Source organism: Sprattus sprattus (assembly GCF_963457725.1).
Source record: "Sprattus sprattus genome assembly, chromosome: 19".
NCBI lineage: Eukaryota > Metazoa > Chordata > Actinopteri > Clupeiformes > Clupeidae > Sprattus > Sprattus sprattus.
This window is the reverse complement of record NC_137917.1, coordinates 16,828,473-16,849,184: the sequence shown is the minus strand read 5'-3', so window position 1 is coordinate 16,849,184 and position 20,712 is coordinate 16,828,473. Positions and strand designations below refer to the sequence as shown.

At 42.1% G+C, this 20,712-nt stretch overlaps 1 protein-coding gene across 1 annotated transcript in view; it reads left to right on the top strand.

Moving 5' to 3' along the window:
• Nucleotides 1-3,597: 3,597 nt before the first annotated feature.
• Nucleotides 3,598-20,712, top strand: part of slc9a1a (solute carrier family 9 member A1a) — a gene marked incomplete at both ends in the record, with an annotated part of 39,443 nt that continues 22,328 nt past the window's right edge. The window contains one exon of the mRNA XM_080858466.1: nucleotides 3,598-3,910. Within this exon, the coding sequence (XP_080714592.1) occupies nucleotides 3,598-3,910 (313 nt within the window). The remainder of the gene's footprint in view (nucleotides 3,911-20,712) is intronic.

Sequence of the window (20,712 nt, the reverse complement as noted above, 5' to 3'; positions counted from 1 at the left end):
TGATTTAGCACAGTTTTGCCAGATTGATTGATTGCTTGGTTGATTAAACAGTTTTGCTATTACAATTTTGTTACATTACAAGATTGTGCTCATCCCAAATAAACACACACACACACACACAGACTCAATTACTGTGATCCACAGAGGTGAAAATCATCACTCATTTAAATGTTGAATGTAGGGTACGTATGCTATGACTTTCAATTCTTCTGTGTTTGATTGCTCTAGCACTTCTTATCAGGTGTCTGAATTTCTGAACCATGCAACATATTTGTGAGGTCTAACGGCCACAGCAGACATTACATCTGCAGCTGGTGGTGAGAGTGGCCACCGTCACATCGTCAATTAAAGTATTTTTTGTTTTGCTTGTACCCTTTTCTGGGATGACTCAGATGCTAACCACTCTTTGACTTGTTGAGTTGAGGTGCTAATTTTGTCTAATTAGATTGTTTTCCTTAACACATGGTGGTGACGCGTGCATAAAAAAGCATGGAGGTTTGTTTACTAAGAAAAAGAGAGCGGGCAAAAACAGACACCTCGTTGGAGCCTTACGGCCACAATCTGGGTCAGAGAAGAAGGGTTTTTTGAGCCAAATCTTGCAAAGGTGCATTTTTCAGCTTTGCTTTGTTAAGGGAATAAAGAAAGAAAAATGTCCTCTCATGAGAGTTCTGAAACAGCATTTCTGTCTTATCTGAGAGGGTGAGAGAGAATACATTTATTTAGCTTCTGTCTCAACAACAAACCGTTTCCAGACCTCCCACACAGAGGAGACAGATGAATCAGATTTGGATCTCTTGTCTCCATATGTTTCAGTACTTTCACCACCCTAGATGTAATACATATCCCATGAGATGATGTGTCATACTGTATGTGTGAAACAGAACTTCACACATCTCACATGTGAGATAACAAGGTAATTAAAACATTCAATGCTGTTTTGACAGAACCCATAACTGTGTTCAGTCTGTGCACGCTCTGGGATTGGAACCACATCTCAAGAGGTCGTTGGGTTCATGTGAGTTTAGGGGAACACCGTATCTGAGCACGTAGCAAGTTAGAGGACTTGAGGCAGTTTTGTGCTGAACTTCAGTGAGTGGCATGGTATGGCTCGAGTGCCCTGACCACAGGCAGTCGGAGTCTTTTATTTTACCCAAATCATCTGATGCAATTTGGAGTCACACTGCAACAATTTGAGCACGCAAGAGCACACTGCTGCCATTTAAACCCTTGCCACAACAGAGGTTGGTTTGAAGGGGAGAGGAAGGCTGTCTTTACTAAAAACAGTTTGCAGGAATTCTTAGTTTCCCCCCGCATTGGCTATACATGAAAGTGTCCTGCCCTATGTGTGGTATGGCATGCCTCGGAACGGCAAACTCTGAACGCATGCACTGCAGCATGTAGCCTGTCATTCTAGCATTCCACGCCAGAAATAATTTCAAAATGCCATTTAAATGGCGACTATGGGTACCTCTTTTCTTTTCTTTTTAAAGCCCTTTTCCACTGTATCTCATGAATAATGGAACTACAGAGAGAATCTTAAGGCTTCTTTACTTTAAGATGCAGATCGATGCAGTACCACCTCGCACGGGCCCTCCTCTGTGCCAAGTGAAAATGGATCAACAGAGAAAGGTCTGGATGAGACACACATGGCCCTACCATTCTCCAGCTTTACCAGCTGTTAAGGTCAGGGTGCTTTGGGGCTTTTTTCCTGGCAGTGATTCCCATGTCATTCTGCACTGGTCTTGTTTATGTCCCTGGCCACTGCAAAGGATGAAACACAGATAGGAAGGGAAGGAGAAGGCACTGGCCCACTGAAGTGCTCTGTTTAAAGGGTTCGAAGAAATATTATGAGTGGAGTTTTGCTTCCCTGCAACACCCATACAGTCACAGATGGTAGAAAAGATAGGCTGTTACTAAGCCAGAGAGGAAACAAACACACACACTCACACAAAATAAACACACACCCACACAACATTTTGTTCCTTCCGTTAAACGTTAACAGTAACAATGAAAAGATGTAAGAATACTATCAAATGCCTAATCTTATCTTAATCTGTCAATATAGAATATCTGTCACCAAATACACACAAACAAAGCGATAACAACAACAACAACACACTCTCTCACACACAAGCAGGAGGCATACACACAATGCTACTACACTATTTCACTTCATAACAACAACAACATTGCTCATGATTTCTGATTAATGGTGTTTGAACAACTAATATGAAAACCATCAGAAATCAGGTTAGGGACCTTGTTTGCAGTAAAATTTAAACAACCAGGAACACTGGAAAAGTGATTAGACTACAGTTTAATTTTTTTTGATGATGAAACATCATAACAATACCACCAGTAAACCAGTTAAAGGATTAGTCTACTCTGAAACACCAAACTGCGTGTCTACCACCTGCAGTAAACAGCGTTTCTAACTGCATTGCAGCCAGGCAGTAGGGGATCCGTCGTATTCCAGTATCCTTGAGGAAGATTTGAAGGACGGAGAATGCTCATTCGAGTGAACACGACAGGATGGTGTCCGTGGGTATTTCCTCGTTTAATAACACGGATCTGTTTGAATGTGGTAATAGTCTATTCATCCTCGTATGGTCACCTTAATCAAGACAAACTGCAAACATTATCCCAAGACAAGGGCATCCGTTTCCCGCCTGCACAGTAGATGTCACTGTAGTGAAGCAAACAATTTAACCGCCCAGTCCTCTACCTCCTCCCATTTCCAGCCTCCCCTCCCAATAGGGTGTGTGTTCTGAAGGTTGTTGGATATTTAACCATCATCACGGATCTTGACAATACTTCGCCGGCGGGCAATAAGCTGATAGCATGACATACTTAAAACACCTTAGCCTAAGGACACCGGAGTAGGACCCGCCTGGGAAGTACACAGCAGAGGCTTTCGAGTTCTACGGAAAGCCTAAATCCCCATTCTTGAGTTCAGGGGGACGTTTCATCTTGTGGGACAGCATACATTATCATCTCGTCGAAAGAGCTCTTCACCGGCACCCTGCAAGTCTCCTTATAAATGCTCACCTACCTGCAGCTTCTAACTGGTTTCATCCTTTCCACAAGATCTTTCAAAGTTGAAAGCCCAGTAGCTTCTTATCAATGAGCTGCTACAATGGAAAGAGTCGGCGTAGTGTGCGTCGTATTGCTTGTCAGACTGACTAGCAACTGTGAGTGATGACAGCGCTGAAAAGACAGGATACTAAACCAGTCTGTAGGCTGGCGGGTCCTCAGTCATATTTTAGACTTACCATTTGAATTGCTGAAGATGTTAAACAACATATCCAAATAGCCTACTCTTTGGCCTGAGTCGTTTACACATTTCCTGCTTTGAAAACTAACCAGTCTACCTGGGAAGGGTGTGCTTCTCTCATCTCGATTTCAACAGGCTCGGAAGTAAACGAGGGGACGATGAGGATACTATAGTCTACAAGAGAGGGGAAAACCGCACACCCCATTGGATCGTTATGAGACAATTTTTAGAATTTGACACAAACGTCACACATTTCTCTGATACACAAACTAATTGTTCGCTTTAGGTAGACGAGCGATATTCCTTAGAGAAGTTTTCTCAACATGCCTCGTCGACACCTGGCACGTTCAGCCAGCTGCTGTAAAAGTTTTCTGGGAAGAAGACTGGTTACAGTAACATTGGTGGTGTTCTTGGTTGGTACAGTGTTGCCGCTCGGAGCAGCCAGCTCTCCCGAGATCACCACACGGGATGTGAACGGAGACCATAACCAAGAAACCCCCGAAAACAAGCATAACGAACATGACAGTCACAACACTTCTCAAAAGGCTTTCCCTGTTCTGTCCGTGGATTTTAAACGTATAGGGCAACCCTTTGAGATATCGCTATGGGTATTGCTGGCGTCCTTGATGAAGTTGGGTAAGTAACTTACAATTTGTGCAACAGAATATAGGGACTGGCATAACTTCTAACCGAAACCACTGGTCAGAAATGTTGTAATATGATTGTTACCTTTATTTAAGAGGAAGTAGGCTAGAGTATTTATCAACAAGAAGCACCAGTAGGTAAATGAAGCCGTCCGGGTTTTTGTTACATTTACTTTCCTGCTGGTCATCTTCTGACCAATAAAAGAGGTTAGGAACAGCCTATAGGAAGTTTGAACGATATGGGAATGGGAGTCGCTGAATAAGAGAAAGATTGACTAAAGTAAAGAATAAGCCTTAGACTGAAAGGACTAAAACGCACACACTATCTCTACCCCTGAGGTTTTCACTTGCTCCATTGTTGTGAAATATTTATGTCCTTATAAAGGTTAGTGGCCACATGTTACACAACATTGCACTTTCTGATGTGCCTCACCAGCTATGTGGTTACCTTCATCCTCCTGTCAGAATAGTGCTGATGGGTGAAAATGTGATTACAGACAGGAGTGCTGTCACATAGTAGATGTCCACCAGAATCTGCACCAGATCAAGTATATATATGCCATCTACTCTTCATCGGGGTTGATTGTGTCCTAATTGAGACACCACATGGAGATGTGACACAGACACACAGCCAGTATTATAATCATTATAATATTATAATCAGAGTTCAGATTGTCCAGAGTGAGTGAATTCAATTGATTAATTGATGATTGAACCCAAGTGATGACTCCTTTAAAGACCTCTCTGCTTTGATGACTGATACAGATTAAGTAACCGTTTCTAAAAAGAAAGTGGAACCTTTGCTCTGCCAGGATGTTGAGTAAGATCTCGGGCTGTCTGGCATTTGTGGTTTGATTCACCTATGATTCATCTGTGACTTGACAGTTATTTTTTTCAATTTAATTAGATTTGCATTTGCATTCCATCTGCATTGTGTTTCACACCTATAGGGCCCCACCCATGAAGTAGGTTGACCCAGGGATCTTTTGAGCCGTCACTGTTATGCCCTCTTTTGTACCTTTGTCAGCATGGATGCACACATACACAGATACACAGAACTTAACCATATGGCCTATATGCCTTACATCTCTATCATATTTTCCATTCTCCTCTCTACTCTACTTTCAGTCTCCACTCCCTGTCCAGCTTCGTCATCCAAAATCCTGCAGTGTCCCCTGCTGTCATTTGTTGGCTGCCAGGAAGCCCCTGGAGAGAAAGAAAGAGAGACATGGAAAGAGAGAGAGAGAGAGAGAGAGAGAGAGAGAGAGAGAGAGTGTGGGCATTGCAAGAGAGGGAAAGAAAGAGGAAGATGCATCAGCTGTAACACAGCGTTAAAAGCCTGTAAAAACGTAATCCTCAAGGGCAGTCTCTGGGATTGACCCTGGTGCTTTCTCTTCATACATTATCAGTGCGGTGCCGTTGTCGACTAACTAGGAGCATGCTCTCTCCATTATTATGTTTTGTATTATTTGTATTATTATTATGTTGGGGCATTCATAAAAAAGTATTGTATTATGGAAGTCAATGTAGTCTATTCAAACGGCCTCTCTCCTTATTGACTTCTCTTCAAGTGCTGTGTCAATTCCACTTTGTTATAAATCAAACAAAACTGAAACCAAGTAATCGCTATTTATCCAAGCTCTTAGGCGGCAGATAGAGTTATGTTGTGTAATCGAACTGACTTGTGCACATCCAGAGCATACTACACCATAATACACACATAAAACCCTGAAGATGTGCTTGTACCATCCTGTACTGTCCCGAAGGAATTCCATATGAGTTGGCCCCTTAGTCTGTTATTGTCTCAGTTCTATAAATAGGTTTGAATGGCTTGTAAACCCAGTTACAGAGCGGTCATAAACAGTTGGGTGATTTGTCCTGTGATTATCAGTTTCCACGATACAGTATCTGTTATTGTGAGCTGTAACACACAATTTGTAATATATTAACCCTGATGAAAGATGACTATGAGGCACTAGGGGGAGCATGTGTAGAATATGATTGTGTGGTAAGAGCTAGGCACCTGTTGAGTAAAGACTGAGTTCCGGTGTGTTTGGTTAGCCAGTAGTGTGTGTCAGCCGGTATCCCCAGGATACTCTGTCACGGTGTGTTTGGTTAGCCAGCAGCAGACTCCTGACTCTGCCATGTGTGACCACCTCACGTTTGAAGCACCGTACCCAACTCCCCATCTGTAGTGCAAACATTGCTTGGCTCGAAACAAAAGAGCGAGAGAGATCCTCACTGGTGCTGCCTGTGCAGTTCATCTTATTGTCATCATGTGATGTTAAATGTTAGTCACGTTGAAACCAACAGATGGACCATTCATAGGAATAAAGAATGGTTATTGGTGTAGATCAGTTAATGCCATTACATCAAATATTTCTGTCGTTGATAGCGGGTAGTGTTTATGTGTTTACTATTTAAGAACACACCGTTCCTTTTCTTTTGACAAGCCCTCAGTGTTCTTCAGTCTTTCAAGCACCTGACAGACCGGGAAACCGATGGCATCCCCTCTCTACCATGCAGAGTTATTTTATATATGCAGTCAGGATGCACTTTATAATACAAACCCAATGCTTCCAAGCAACACCTTTCAAAAAACAATGATGCCACTTTCTAACAAGTTCTTCTTAGTAATCTTCTGCTTAGAAACCATACAGGCCTCTTTGGGCAGGTTCTCCTTCCACACTTGTAATTACTGCATCCAAGGTGTTTCGCTGGTGTTTCAAAGAACTGCCACAGTGGCAGCAGCAACACATAAATGTTTCAAATTCGATTCATTATTGATAACAGCTTGTCATGTTGAGCTGCCATGCGGTCCACCAGCGGGGCCAAGGAGCCGTGTTCCCCAGAAGGGTCCCCTAGAAAGGTGGTGCCTCAATCTCTATGCCCAGTGAGGACATCCTACTGAGAAGGGAAAACAAGAACTTATCTAAGCCACCCAAAGCACCAGCATCACATACTGCACAACATTTTCAGGGTTTCAGGGACTCTGGAAACAAATATCTGCAACATAATATCCAAAGGTAGGAAGAAAATGAGTTCAATATTCAGTAAGGGGTACAGCTGAGGTATTCACAATGAATTAGCTTTCAGATTACCTATATGCAACACCGCAGTCCTGAGGTAACTTGATTGCGTTTTTACCTAACAACCTCTGCATATCTGGGTGATGGGAAAGTCAAATACTGTGCCTTAGTGTTCCATTGTATCTGGTAGAGTGAAGTGAAGTGAAAGAAATTGGCCCACCCAAAGCCACCTTGATGGGTTGCTCATGAGCCAGTAGGCATCTCCTGTAATAACCAGGCTTGCAGGAAAGGTTTTGTGCATTGTGTGTGTATGTTTAATCTGCAGATGACTGACTAAGCTTCGGCCTGGTGTTGTGAAAGGTTCATAGGTTTCTCTTATCTACTGCAAACATACTTAGGGCCCTGGCTTGGATGAGGTGTCAAGGAGTTTACCCCATGGAACAATGGCTCCTTTTTTATGTTATCACCATCCCATGCATTGTGCCATAAAGGTTTACTGGAAAAAATTGCCAAGTTTATTCTTTTTATTAGGCTGGTTTAAACCAGATTGACTTGAACTCTTTTACCTTAAGGGGTTTGTGCTGGCGCCTAAACAGGGTTGACTATAGAGATAAGAACCAGCAGTGCTACACAACGGAGGGAATACTGAATTTGACTGCATATGAGTAAAGGAAATGTGAAAAAAGATAACAGAAGTGCAACAAAATGAAAAGAATATAGTAGACTTCAAAAATCATCTATGTTTGTCAATATGTACTGTTTTCGGCTTTAGCAATGAAGTCCCATCATAAAATTGTGTTGCAATCTGAACTATGCTTAGATTTACAATCTCTTTCGCTTAGATTTACAATCTCTGTCGCCTGAGATGACCTCTCATCTGCTAATCTCAATACCAGATTGATTGAGTTCAATTTGCTGTTCTCACTGAAGCCATCAATGACGCCTCTTCTCCACCTAGAGAAGTGGGGCTCTGCCATCAGAGACTGCGTTCATATCTCTGGTATGGTATGCTCATTGTGGTCATTTGGGTGGTATGCAGAAGATCTCAGCAATGAGAGTAATTTCCTTTGCCTGAAACATTACAGATAGCTCCTATGTTGCTTTATTAATGCATTTGATAATAAGCAACTTACCTTTCCTATATGTGTAAGCCCACACAAGAGTGCACCGTAATCAATAGGTCACTCATGGATATATGTGAGTAAGCTCAGAGCTCAACCAAAAGACAGATAGCCTTCAGATAGAGTCTATCGGCATTTGTACCGTCTCAATGGTTCATTAGGTGTGATCTGCTTTGTTTTGTTATAATCTAAAAATATGAAATGTTATATGTAAAATATATATTGAATATAAAATAGTGACATTTATGAAGAGGAACCTCCATCAACACTCTGATATCATTGACACATTCAGACACTTGAAACAAGAAGTGGCCGTGCTGACTCCACAACTAAAGAAGTCTGCGGTTAAACAAAAAAAACAAACACATTTTATTGCAAGAGCTTGACTGGATGTTGATGTCTGCACTGCCAACATCTTCAGGAAGTTTGTATTTTAGTGCCATATTTAAGATTGTCTGTGATTTGTCAGTGTGTGTGATTGGCCACTTTTGACTTGTTTATGGTGCAACGGCAGAAAAACATAGACTAAATCTGTTGACTACGTGCCAAAGCTTTCAGCTATCAACACATCACTGTTACATTCCTGCCTGTTTTTGAAAAATTAAACACAGGAAAAGATGTTTAATTCCTTGTGCTATTGGTTGGGGACTTCCCATTTCAGCCAGTCATCTCACTGTCACATGCAAGCACTCAAAGCCAGCTTCCTAACAACATAACAACTGCCCAACCATAGATATAACAACAATGAAACCCCAACTTCATTAGCCTGTAATTGGCCAGCAAATATAGTGTAGGACCTTGCTCACTGAAGCAGATGATAGTGGTAGCCCAAAATTGCACTGTTTCTGTTTGCTTCCAATAGCATTGATGTATCAATGCAGGAAGTGTTTAACAAGCTTTCACTGAAAAGCTAAAAGACCCTTGTTGGATAAGATTTGTTCCTGTCACACTGGGTCTGACTTCCTGATGAGCTGTAGCAAAGTCAGTGAGGTTTCTCTTGTTGGTATTTTTTTTGATACCCAAGATTGGTGGAGACTCAGTCGGTGAATGATCAATCAGGAAACAGGCTTTGTTCTTGCAATGGTGCGCATCAAGGAAGAGAGGAAGGTTTCCCTCAGCAGATTCACCCGTGTCTCTGATTAGACATTGAAACAGTCCAACTTTAAGTATCCTAAACAAAATAGTGGCTGTCAACCAATAGCCCCGACCCTCCATAAACATGTATCAGTCCTATACTCTGATACGGGAACTGCCACAATGTTGGTTCACAAGGGACGTTGTTAATAAGAGGATCCAATGTTTCAGAGGCCTGTAATTTGGCGTGGGGGTATAAGGAATACAATGACACTTTGATATGACCTGAGTTGAGAGGGGGTGAAAAGACATGGCTTCACAACTCTCTAGGTCTAGGACACTTAACCAGAGACCCTTACATTCTAACCTAAGTCTAATTAAGAGGCAACAAATTGATTATTGATTATTGTAAGTTATTATTGATTCTGATCTTTGATCCTGATTTGCAACTCCTTCACTCCTGAATGATGAATTGTGAACTACTGGTCTTTCTGCTCTCTCGTGGCCTCCAGGGACCACTGGCCATTTGAAGAGGCTGCATCTGAGCGTGTCTGATCACTCACAGGAGACAGGTCTCTGTTGGGTGGACAGAGAGAATAGCCACTTTCATTTCCCTACTTGCCTGCTGATGTGGCTTCCACCCTAATACTCAAACAGTCACATTTATTTTGTGTGATTTTATTTGATTAACGTTTTAATCTCCATCAGCTCAGAATTTTCTTTTGCTTCTCATTTGCTTGCCACCGCTCCTGACATCTGACACCACCCCACTACTGGTCATATGAAAGCCCTTATAGACACCACCCCACTACTGGTCATATGAAAGCCCTTATAGACACCACCCAACTACTGGTCATATGAAAGCCCTTATAGACACCACCCAACTACTGGTCATATGAAAGCCCTTATAGACACCACCCAACTACTGGTCATATGAAAGCCCTTATAGACACCACCCAACTACTGGTCATATGAAAGCCCTTATAGGCACCACCCAACTACTGGTCATATGAAAGCCCTTATAGACACCACCCAACTACTGGTCATATGAAAGCCCTTATAGACACCACCCAACTACTGGTCATATGAAAGCCCTTATAGACACCACCCAACTACTGGTCATATGAAAGCCCTCATAGACACCACCCAACTACTGGTCATATGAAAGCCCTTATAGACACCACCCAACTACTGGTATATGAAAGCCCTTATAGGCACCACCCAACTACTGTTCATACGAAAGCCCTTATAGGCTCCTATCTAAATAAATGGGTAAAGATTCGTAACTCCTCCACATACAATGGTCAAAAAGACATTTAAAGTCAATCACGTGAATTTGCGTTTAATTCTGACTTAATGGCTAAAAGAGACTTTATTCTTCAGGTCTTATTTTGCATGCTCCAAATGTTGTGACGCGGCTATTGCTATGGTAGGGGTGGAAATAAACAGAATGTACAGGTGAAACGTCAGTTATCCCGTTTCCAACAACGTTACTGACTCTTTATAACAATGGCAGGACTTCCATTTTATCAGCGATTTGTGTCCTCCTTTATAATATCTCTGGTAATACTTCTCAACCATGATGATGGCAGTCAGGTGGGGGGTTGGTTTTTCTGTATCGTGTCTGAAGGATTTAACAGCACGGTATGAGGCACAGGCACGCACACCAGGCACACACACAGTCCTAATCAAGATGACCTTGACCGGAAATAAAGCTTAGGAAGGGTCCTGGATTATGCTACCACTACTATTGTCATTTGCATGAGGTGGAGAATTAGAGAGAATGCATTGGTTTATGGTCCCTCTGTTCTTATTGTCATCTGTCATCATATCTGTTATTGTTATGTCTTTATCCTGCTTGTCATGCTTGGCAGTCGGGTAATCTATGAAATTTCCTGGGCTGAATCAGGGCTGTAGTTTCCTCATCCTGCACAATCAGTGCCCTCTTTTAGATGAGTTTCCTGAATGTAAATTTCATTTGAACACACAAGAGACTTGTGTGCAACCAGGCCCCAAATTCATATCATTAGCGGTAGGCTTGCCTGGTTTGCATTTGACAATATTTTGCATTGGCTTTCCATGGAAACCCAGGGTGAAAGAACACCCCCGAGCATGATGTCACAATGGACGGAACGGTCACATTGTAATGGCGTTGATGTGCTGACAGGTGACAACTCTTCCCCCCACAGGATCCTCTGAGGTGTAACAGTGTTTCAGCACGGCCTGCTGGAGGGCCCCTCTTCACATAAACCCCCGACAGAGTTGTGTGTAGGTCCTGCTGCCATTTATCAACCTTGTGATAAGCAGACTCTCAAAGCTTGAGCATGTGTGGAGATATTCCAGATATGTGGTACTACATCTGTCATGTCAAGAGGGTGAAGGTGGGGGACGCGTTGAGACCAAGAGATCCAAGGGTTTGCTAGAGTAAGGTTAGGTTAAAAAGCTGGTATGTTCAATTTTGCATTTTTCACTCAAGGAACAATTTGTAAATGTATTTATATCTTTATTTGTTTATTTTTTTGCTGGTTGTCTGTAATCACTAAAATGGGAGAGCAGCCAGGTTGACAGAGGGATGTTGATCCACCTATGTAGCAAACAGTAGCCTACCGCTGAACTCAGCTTTGTCCTTTCCACAAACAAATTAATAAACATACTTACGTACTTACTTACTTAACAAACATTTTACCCTCGTTGGAATGGGAGCTCAGTCAAGAACAGTCCAGCTGTGGTGGGATGAGCCGGATTAGGGTGCAGAGTGTTCTTGAGCCTTCAACCCAACCCTTATGTGAAACCTTCTGTGGCATAACCCCAATGGCAGTGAGACTTTTCAGTACCTGTATTTGTTCCTCACTTTCTCTGTGATTCTGCCAAGGGAAGACTTGACACAGACCAGTGGAGGTGAATTTGAAAGAGCCCCTTGTCTGGTGGTGATGAGTCATTCTCCTTTTCTCTCTATCTCTTTTCTTTCTCTCTCTCTCTCTCTCTCTCTCTCTCTCTCTCTCTCTCTCTCTCTCTCTCAAAGCAGCCCACTCAGTCTGGCTTTTCTAAAAGTACCGACCCATGGATAATGGGTAATTTAGCATTTTGGTGAGGAATTCACGACCTGGTCTCTGGTGTTTAGCACAGCCACGGCATTCACGACCACTTTCATCTATCCAATTATGACCTGTCTGCTTTCATCTTTGTGAGGTCTCATTCCTGTGAGTGCATTGCTATTAAAATATAGATGAATCAGGGTATGCATGGTGGCTTGTTCACTATTGGTAAACAGTACAGCCACAAATCAAATGGCAACCATAGAGGACATGATCATTATCTGTGGGAGCAAGAAGGAGCCTCCCTCCTCTAGCCATTTTGCAGGAACTTGAAGGCCGTTCCACTGCAGGAACTGGCTCCGTAGGACCTCTATTATGGACGTTTTCAGGGGGGAAAATGAGTACCTACTCCGGCGTGGGTACTTCTGTGCGGCCTTGAATCTGCCCGGTGACGCTTGCAGTGACAGTTAATCCTTATTGGTTAAAGCAACGTGAGTGGAAGAAAACAACAAGCGCCATCTTTAAAACCAGCAAGATTTTCAAAAGGGGTAACGTGAACACAGCAAAAATATTATACCTTACTTAGGGCCGGATTTACTAACAGGACTGCACCCATTTCAGGCGTAAAATAGCGGTCGTAAACATAAAACGGTATTTACTAAGGGGGCGCAGCGCATATTAACGCTTTGTGGGTGTGGACGGGGAGGACACGAAAAGGTGGGTGGAAACATGCGCAAATATTTGGGAGGAGAAAAGATAAGTGCGCCTAATGATGTATTGCGTGGTATTTACTAAACTGCCTGACCAGTGCACATCTCTAATTTGCGGGATAATTCTCCGCCTCATAAAAGCACGTCTTAAGCAGGAAGCGCATTTCCATTGAGTCTGAAAACGTTGATATGCAGAAGTTATAAGAACAAGGCGAAGATATAGACAGAGACAGCGCACAGAAATATTTTTTTCAACTCGTATAACACTTTTTCAGTTAAGCGATCCACAAATCATTAGACGGTACAGATTAACCAGCCACGCAATACTTCAATTACTGAACCAGATCAGAGACGACATCGAACACCAACCGGAGATCACATTCATGTTAAACTCCGGACAACATTGCAAATATTGCCATCGGATCATTTCAAACAGTTATAGCATCAGCAGTTGGTATATCTCAGCCTTCACTCAGCCAAATATTCACACAGGTACTCGACGCATTGCTACGGTGCACTGGTCAATACATTTCCCCACTGCCACAGCTGAAATTAGAGACATCAAACAGGACTTTTTTTGAAATCGCAAACTTTCCGAACGTAATATGAACCATTGATTGCACCCACATCCATATATATTGTAGTGAACCCATGTCCCTTGTAGAAATTATTAATCTCGGCATGTACACATCTATATTGTTATAATAGACAGTTTATGCATTAATGCCACCAATAGCATAATCTTTATAATCGTGTTCTTTTAAACATCTAGTTGTAGGTGATGGCGGGCAAAACAACAATATAGCAGCGCACACATTGAATCAGGTTCAGTGATTGAGCGAACGTGAACCAATATATCTATCTCCACTTCGCTGGAACTTCATTTTCTCTTCCTAAATAAATACCAAGGAAAATGCGCAAAAACACTGTGCGTTAATGTCCGACCGCAGTTTAAGCAGCGGTCGCAATGTTAGTAAATCAGGCCCTATATAGGGCGGAGTAAACACAGTTTGCCCAGCGCAGATCTGGTTTGATAAATACCACGGAAAATGCACAAAAACACAGTGCGTTAATGTGCGAACGCAGATTAAGCAGCGGTCGCATGTTAGTAAATCAGGCCCTTAGTAAACTTGTTGAGGTTACAGTCACTGAATTAATACAAGCAAAACGTTGATGCTGTGGAAACACAAAGGCAAAAAGGGTAGATTAGGGCGATGCTCCTGCAAACATTCCAGAGTTCCTGCTGTGGAGAAGCGCATACTGTCTGATTTTTTAAACTTTGTTCAAATGTGTTATTTCAGGGCTGTTTTTCACAGCTCAGAAAGACCAATCTAGCATCAGATTTCTTTGTGAGCCTAAGCCTAATTCTATGACTAAAACACAACACAACACGCCACAGGTTAGGCAGCAAAGTCAGGGAACTCTAAAGTGGGATTAGCATAAAGTAGATAATGTGTAATGGGCACAGCATTCAGTAATTTCGAAGCACGAATGTACTTTTTTCTATTACTCTGATCAATGATCACAGCACTGATGTCTGTTATATATATGTAATAATCAGAACCGAAAAGTATTGTTTTTAATCACTGTTTTTTTTATATTGTTTATTTTCAGGTTATACTAGGATGTTGCAGTGTGATTTGTCCAGATGAATTTGTTAGATTGTTTATGCTCCTAGATAGTATCTGTTACTGGTAGCAGATTCTATGTGCTGCCTCACTAATGCAGGTTAAGCATATTCTTTCATATACAAACATATACTTCTATCATGTATACTTTCACAGTTAGCTCTGTAATCCTAACATTAGCGTAGCACACCACCAGGGTGCTCATGTTGTTCTAAAAACAGGGACGATGATTCCCTATTGGGTAATAGGGCTAAAGTAAATAAAGCTATATGCGTGACATTTTACTGGTCAGACAAGCTCTGCACTTTGTACTTAAGTCTGCTACTGGTGGCTCTTCAGGGAAGGGTGTTGGTAGACTGTTCATTTTGTGAATGGTGTAATGCCATTGTCAATGCACGAGCTCCAGGCTCTTACAACTGACGGCAGCTATTTTAACAGGCACAGCAGGTTTATGCCATGTTTACTGTGATTCAGTTTCGAGAAAGGTTAATTGATATTTCACCTCAACAGCCAATTAAATGACTCTCCTCTGTTCTCTGTTCTTGAAGCAACATGTTGATTTGCTGGGGTTGTTAATGGCTCGGTCTGAGCCACTGTTTCCCATTTACAGTACCAGGAATATGTGCATTTGTAAGTGTTTTTTTTAATGTTTTTAACTCAAACCCTGAACAGACAGGCATAACAGTGTGGGGCATTCACTGAATTTGACAAAAAGTGTATGGGCTTAGAATCACAGACTGCACCTTTTAGTGGAAGAGATCAGTTTCAGTCAAGCAGAACAAATCAGAATGCAGAAGGGTTTAGATTTTCTGAAGAAGCCTTATGTCGTTAAGAGGTGAGGTGAACATAATTATTACCGGTGTTCCTTCGCAGCAGGGTTGGGTTACTCTAAACAACCCCTATTGGGTGTATTTAGGTCAGAACACGTTTACCGCCCCTCTCAGATCTAACCTGCTATTTTGTGCTGTTGCAGGCCATTCTATAGACTTCTCTAGATTTGCAGTTTGTTCAGTTTGAATGAAAATGTGTATGAAATTAGATTAGCAGATTTTTGACAGGCTGATATATTTGTAGAACAACTGAGGTCAGAGGACAAGTTCCCATTCCTATGAGCTCCACAGTGTTTTCAGTGTTTGTTTAAAGCCTAAAATCCCACAGGATTTTGGTGATTTATAGCTAGCTACTGTCCCCCTGGACCGTATATATCACTTAAGAGAGAAGAGCATGGAGTTTGTTTCTGTGCTGCTCTCACACCTGAGACTGAATAAAACGACCTATGCTGCTCTTTAAGGTAGTGAAAATAAAAAAAGGTGTACGGTGGCAGGACTAGAAGCTAAGACGTAACGTGAGAATGATGTTGGAAATGATCTGTCGTCTGGTTTTTCTTTTCTTCTACTGAGCACTCAACAAGCCTCCTAATAGAGACGAGGATAGAGCCTGGCTCTGGCCTAGCAGTGCTATCAGGGCATGGGCATGGTGCGACACAAGCTTTTCTACCTCTGCTAGCCTCACACTGGGCCCCGTGCCAAGGCCTCTCAACCTCTGAGCCACTCAACCTCCGGGCGGCTCCTTCTTAGATGCTAATGTATGAAAGGAGGATATTCTTCTCAGATCTTGTCTGTGTGCTTTTGTTGTGAGGGGTTGGGGAGGTGGGAGATGGAAAGTGGGTGGAACTATGGGTTCCGTTCCTTGACTAGAGGATTCAGAAGAGTGATTCGCTCTCAAAAGTCTCAGAGTCAAGCAGCAGTGAGTTCCCCGCCGCCACAGGAACGGAACAACGCGCAGCTGTGTGGTTCCTCACAGTGGGACGGTTGTTGCTCTCTCAGAGAGAGTGTTTGTGTAGAATATTGAAAGAGAATGTGAGTCTTTGTGAGTGAGTGTGTGTTTGTAAAGAATGATATGTCTGCATTTACTGGAAATCAGACTAGGCACCACTAGTCTTTTGTCTTAAACTACCCCCCACACACAAAACAACACAGACATTGGTCAAGTCTTGCGACCCCCTTCTTTCCCAACCCACTGAATTGACAGCATACTGTCATGGCTAACCTTAGGTGTTAACTAGGGGTGGGTATTGCCAAAGAAGTCACGATTCGATTCGTATCACGATTCACATGCCACGATGCGATTCTATCACGATGCATCGCGATACTTGAATTATTGCGATGCATTGTGATGCATTGCGAATTTTCAATGAACACTGTTAGAAAAAAATTAAGCCATTACCAGTGGCTGGCTGGCTGTGTATGATCTAACTCAAAGCAACTCAATTCATACATAGCTGTATTTATTGAAACGACTTTTGGAGGTTACTTAACACAAATATTATTATTACTGGATACACTGACAAGAAGTGCTAAGGATTTATAAAACGTTTTTTATAAAAAAAAAAAAAAATCTTGGCGTCAACAATCGATGCAGTAGATCGCGAAAATTAGAATCGCGATGCATCGTCATGACGATTATTTGGCACACCCCTAGTGTTAACCCAGTTAAGATATATAAGAATAAGAAGTATAAGGGTTTATTGTTCACAACAAGAAGTGCAATGCAAAAAACAATGTGTCAGCCATCCAGAACTTAAATGGGCCACAGGCATGTCCAAGTAGCCAATCTCTCAAAAGCTGTGTTGGAAGGGGATAGGGGAGGTGGAAGGGAACACACACACACACACACACACACACACACGCACGCAATTGCAGTGAATTGTAAAACCAACTACACTAAGCTAAACAGTGCATGCACCCCTGTTCTTAATAGCAAAGCAAAAAAGCAAAGTTGATCTCTGTACAATGAAATGGGTTCAAATAAATTGATTTGTATTCAGCTTGTACCATCTCACAATAGCTCTTTATCATAGTTACAATCGTTGTTCTTTAACTTGAATATTTTGATGAGAGGAGATGCTAGCTGGAACGTAACAGTTGAATTCTTGGCCTTATGCTGGATACAGCGACACAGAGATTTTCCTTCAGTCTGTTGAGCCGACATTTCTATTTGTATTCTATGAAAATGTCTTCTTGCATAGGTACCTTGACCCAAAAGGTATAAAAATGTCCATGGCAGCCTTTCAAATTCCGGAGTATTGTTGCGCAATTGAAAGCCAGGGCGATAGTAACTGGGCATGTAACTCCAGTTAAACGAGTACGGGCTCCGCCCTCTAACAGCTCCGCTACTGCTAGTCCCCTTGCTGCACTGCAGCCCAGTGAGGAATTTGTGTATCGAAAGTCTCTGTGCTAATTCCAGGGAACAAAGGGGGAAGATGGGACCTCTGCAGATGGTGTTGGTCGTGCTCCAAAAGCATTGTGGGCATGCCGAGCCTCCAGGCAGATGAATCTTTGCAGGTGGAGGTTCTCAAGAATCTATCCGGGGCATTGTGTCACATGTTATTTTCCGGAATGTCAAAGTTGCGGGCATGAAAAATATATTTTTCTCCAATGCCATTATAATTTCTTCACAAAGCTGAAGTTTTTAAGGGAGTTGATTGTGGGGTGAGTGGCCCTTAGCTAGAGTACTGTATGCCCTGTGTTGGAGGGGTATGCAGTATGCAATGCAAAGGGGATATGCTAATTTTTCACTGGACTGCAGTGCAGCAAGGAGGTTGGCAACTATAACACATCCAGTGTTCTTGCAGTGAAAGAAGTTTGAAGTGTCTGGTCACAGGAAAGCTCATCTTCGAGCCCAGATGGTAGGTCATTGCTAGAAGATGGTTGGTGTAGCCAGTCGTATTTCTCCAGAATTACTCCTTGGGAAAATACTGATGTGAACTGTCAAGGAGACCTTGGACGTGAGTGCGGATTTCATGAAATATACCTTCATGGCATTCTCCTCCCAAAAAATCATGTAGCTGTGGAAATGTTTCAGAATTTCCACACCTGACTTCCACACGGGCTGCCCAGTGCAGCTACTCTGTCAGGAAAGCATCCACATCTCAGAGGGTCAGGGTATCTCTGTTGGGGCTGTAATGACGAGTTCAGTGTGTGTGTGTCAAATATGCCTGCCAGGCAGGCAGGGCTCTACAGTGCGAGTATTTCACTCGCATATGCGCCTAAAAATAGGTACGTGCGAACTTGAAAAATGATTTACTAGCACAGTGTGCGAGTGACAGACAGTTGTCAATACAGCGCCAAAAAGTGAAGCATTCCATTGATTTCACATGGAAACAAGTGACAGTGTTGCGACTGATGTGAACATATCAAGATGACGCGCTGAACTTCCTGCAAATGAGAACGACGATTCGCAACCAATGGGCCAGAGCCATATAAAAAGAGAGTACCGTAAATCCTCAAATAGTGGCCGGGGCTTGTATTTACTTAGGCTGCACAGCGCACCGGCCTTTATTTGGGGCAGGCTTGTATTAAGGGCAGGCCTTTATTTCTTACTTATCTTCTGTTATAGAATTGAATTATTTAAATAATGAGCATAATTGCAGTAGGCTTTGGAATTCATTGCATATGCGTTCAACACTTCCTGGCTGCACATCGCGTTGCGCTTTAGGTCGGGCTATCAACGTAAAAAATAAACATCGGAGTTATGGTCTCCACTGTCAGTCACGGAGGAAAAGATTTCCAAAGCCTTGAATTTAATCGTTTTTCTAGACACTATTATACTTATCCTGGACTGAAAACATTTATTCAACGAGCTGGTTTGATATCCAGCCTAACTTTCTTTCTACCTCCACCTGCTAGTCGTAGCCTATAGCATTCCTCTCGGGTCAATGTCAAACTTCTTTGCTGCTTTTTCTCCCGAATGTTCTTCAGCAATCACCATCTCTTTTAATTTAATATCAAAGTTAGGTAAGTCTACTACTGCTTTATGATCCCTTCTGGAAAAAGTAACCTAGCCAACTAAAACGTTACAGATAAACAACAGTAGGCTATACGATACGTGCATTTAGGCTAAACATTCGCCTAGTAGTCCTACGTGGGGAAATTTCTTTTTTTATTGCAAACAGCCCATGAGATAAGCCAACAATATTATATAATATAAATATTAAACATGAGGAGAACATGTATTCTCATATATTTGAATGATAATTCTGTTAATAAAGTATTGCCTTAAATTATTATTTACATTGATTTAATTGGAATTCAGCTGTAGGCATGAGATCTGTATCTTGGAGACTAATTGCATCCACAATTTAAGTACTGCAAGCTAGACTACTATGTAGTAGACACAACAGGAGGTCCCTTGGCCTGAGAAGTGAAGGAGTTTAATGTGGCTATAATATGGAATTTTAAATGTGCCTAAAACTAGACAAAATTGTAATGAGTTTTCGAAAACTAGACTGAAACTAAGAAGGATAACTATGACTAAATGTGACTAAAAGTAATATGCATTTTTGTCTTAAGACTGAATCTAAAATATATGCCAAAATGAACACGGAGATAGGGGACCCCTTCATCTGCAATTAATTGTTGCTAGCTCTAATCAGATGTACTAACTAGGCTTATAAGGGAAGACTAACTTTGTATGCCAACGAACACCAATAACTAGAACTAATTTGACAGACTATAAACCAATGTGATACCTACAGTCTAACTCTAACTGCATTAAGTCTAACAAGCTATATCTTACAATAAACTTTAAGTTAAGCTGGCTATGTAAGATACTACTAATAACAATTGATAAGAGGTCAACCAAAGCGTTGTATGAACAAATGCAGTAATTTGATCAATTTACCAGCTAAATTGCTTTGGAATAACTGAACATGAATGGGGTTAAACGTTGGAAAATACAATGTTTGGAACTATAGGTCGCAAATGAGTATGACATGCTTTGCTTCCGCGTAAAAAAAACCCTGCTGTGCTCCTAAATTTCTTTGTGTGCTCCTAAATTTTTTCATTTAGGAGCACATGTGCTCCTTGGGAAAAACCTTAGCGTAGAGCCCTGCAGGCAGGCAAGACTTGCCATCCATTTTGGGTCAGTGATGTGGTGTGCGAGAGGGAAAGCGTGTTGGAGAGGAAGATGCACACCTCATCCAACACCTCAAACGGGCATGTAAGGACACTGCCTCTTAAATGCCATCTCACTTCGGCATGGAGAAGAAGAGACATGTTCAGGCCCAATTTATTGACAGAGAGATGAGAAGAGTCTGGTATTCAGTGGGCGTGATTTAATATAATTCACTGGTTTAGTTGCTGTTTGGAGAACATTGTTAAGCTCGGGCTCTAGTGTCTTGAAAGCAAGGGCCTCCC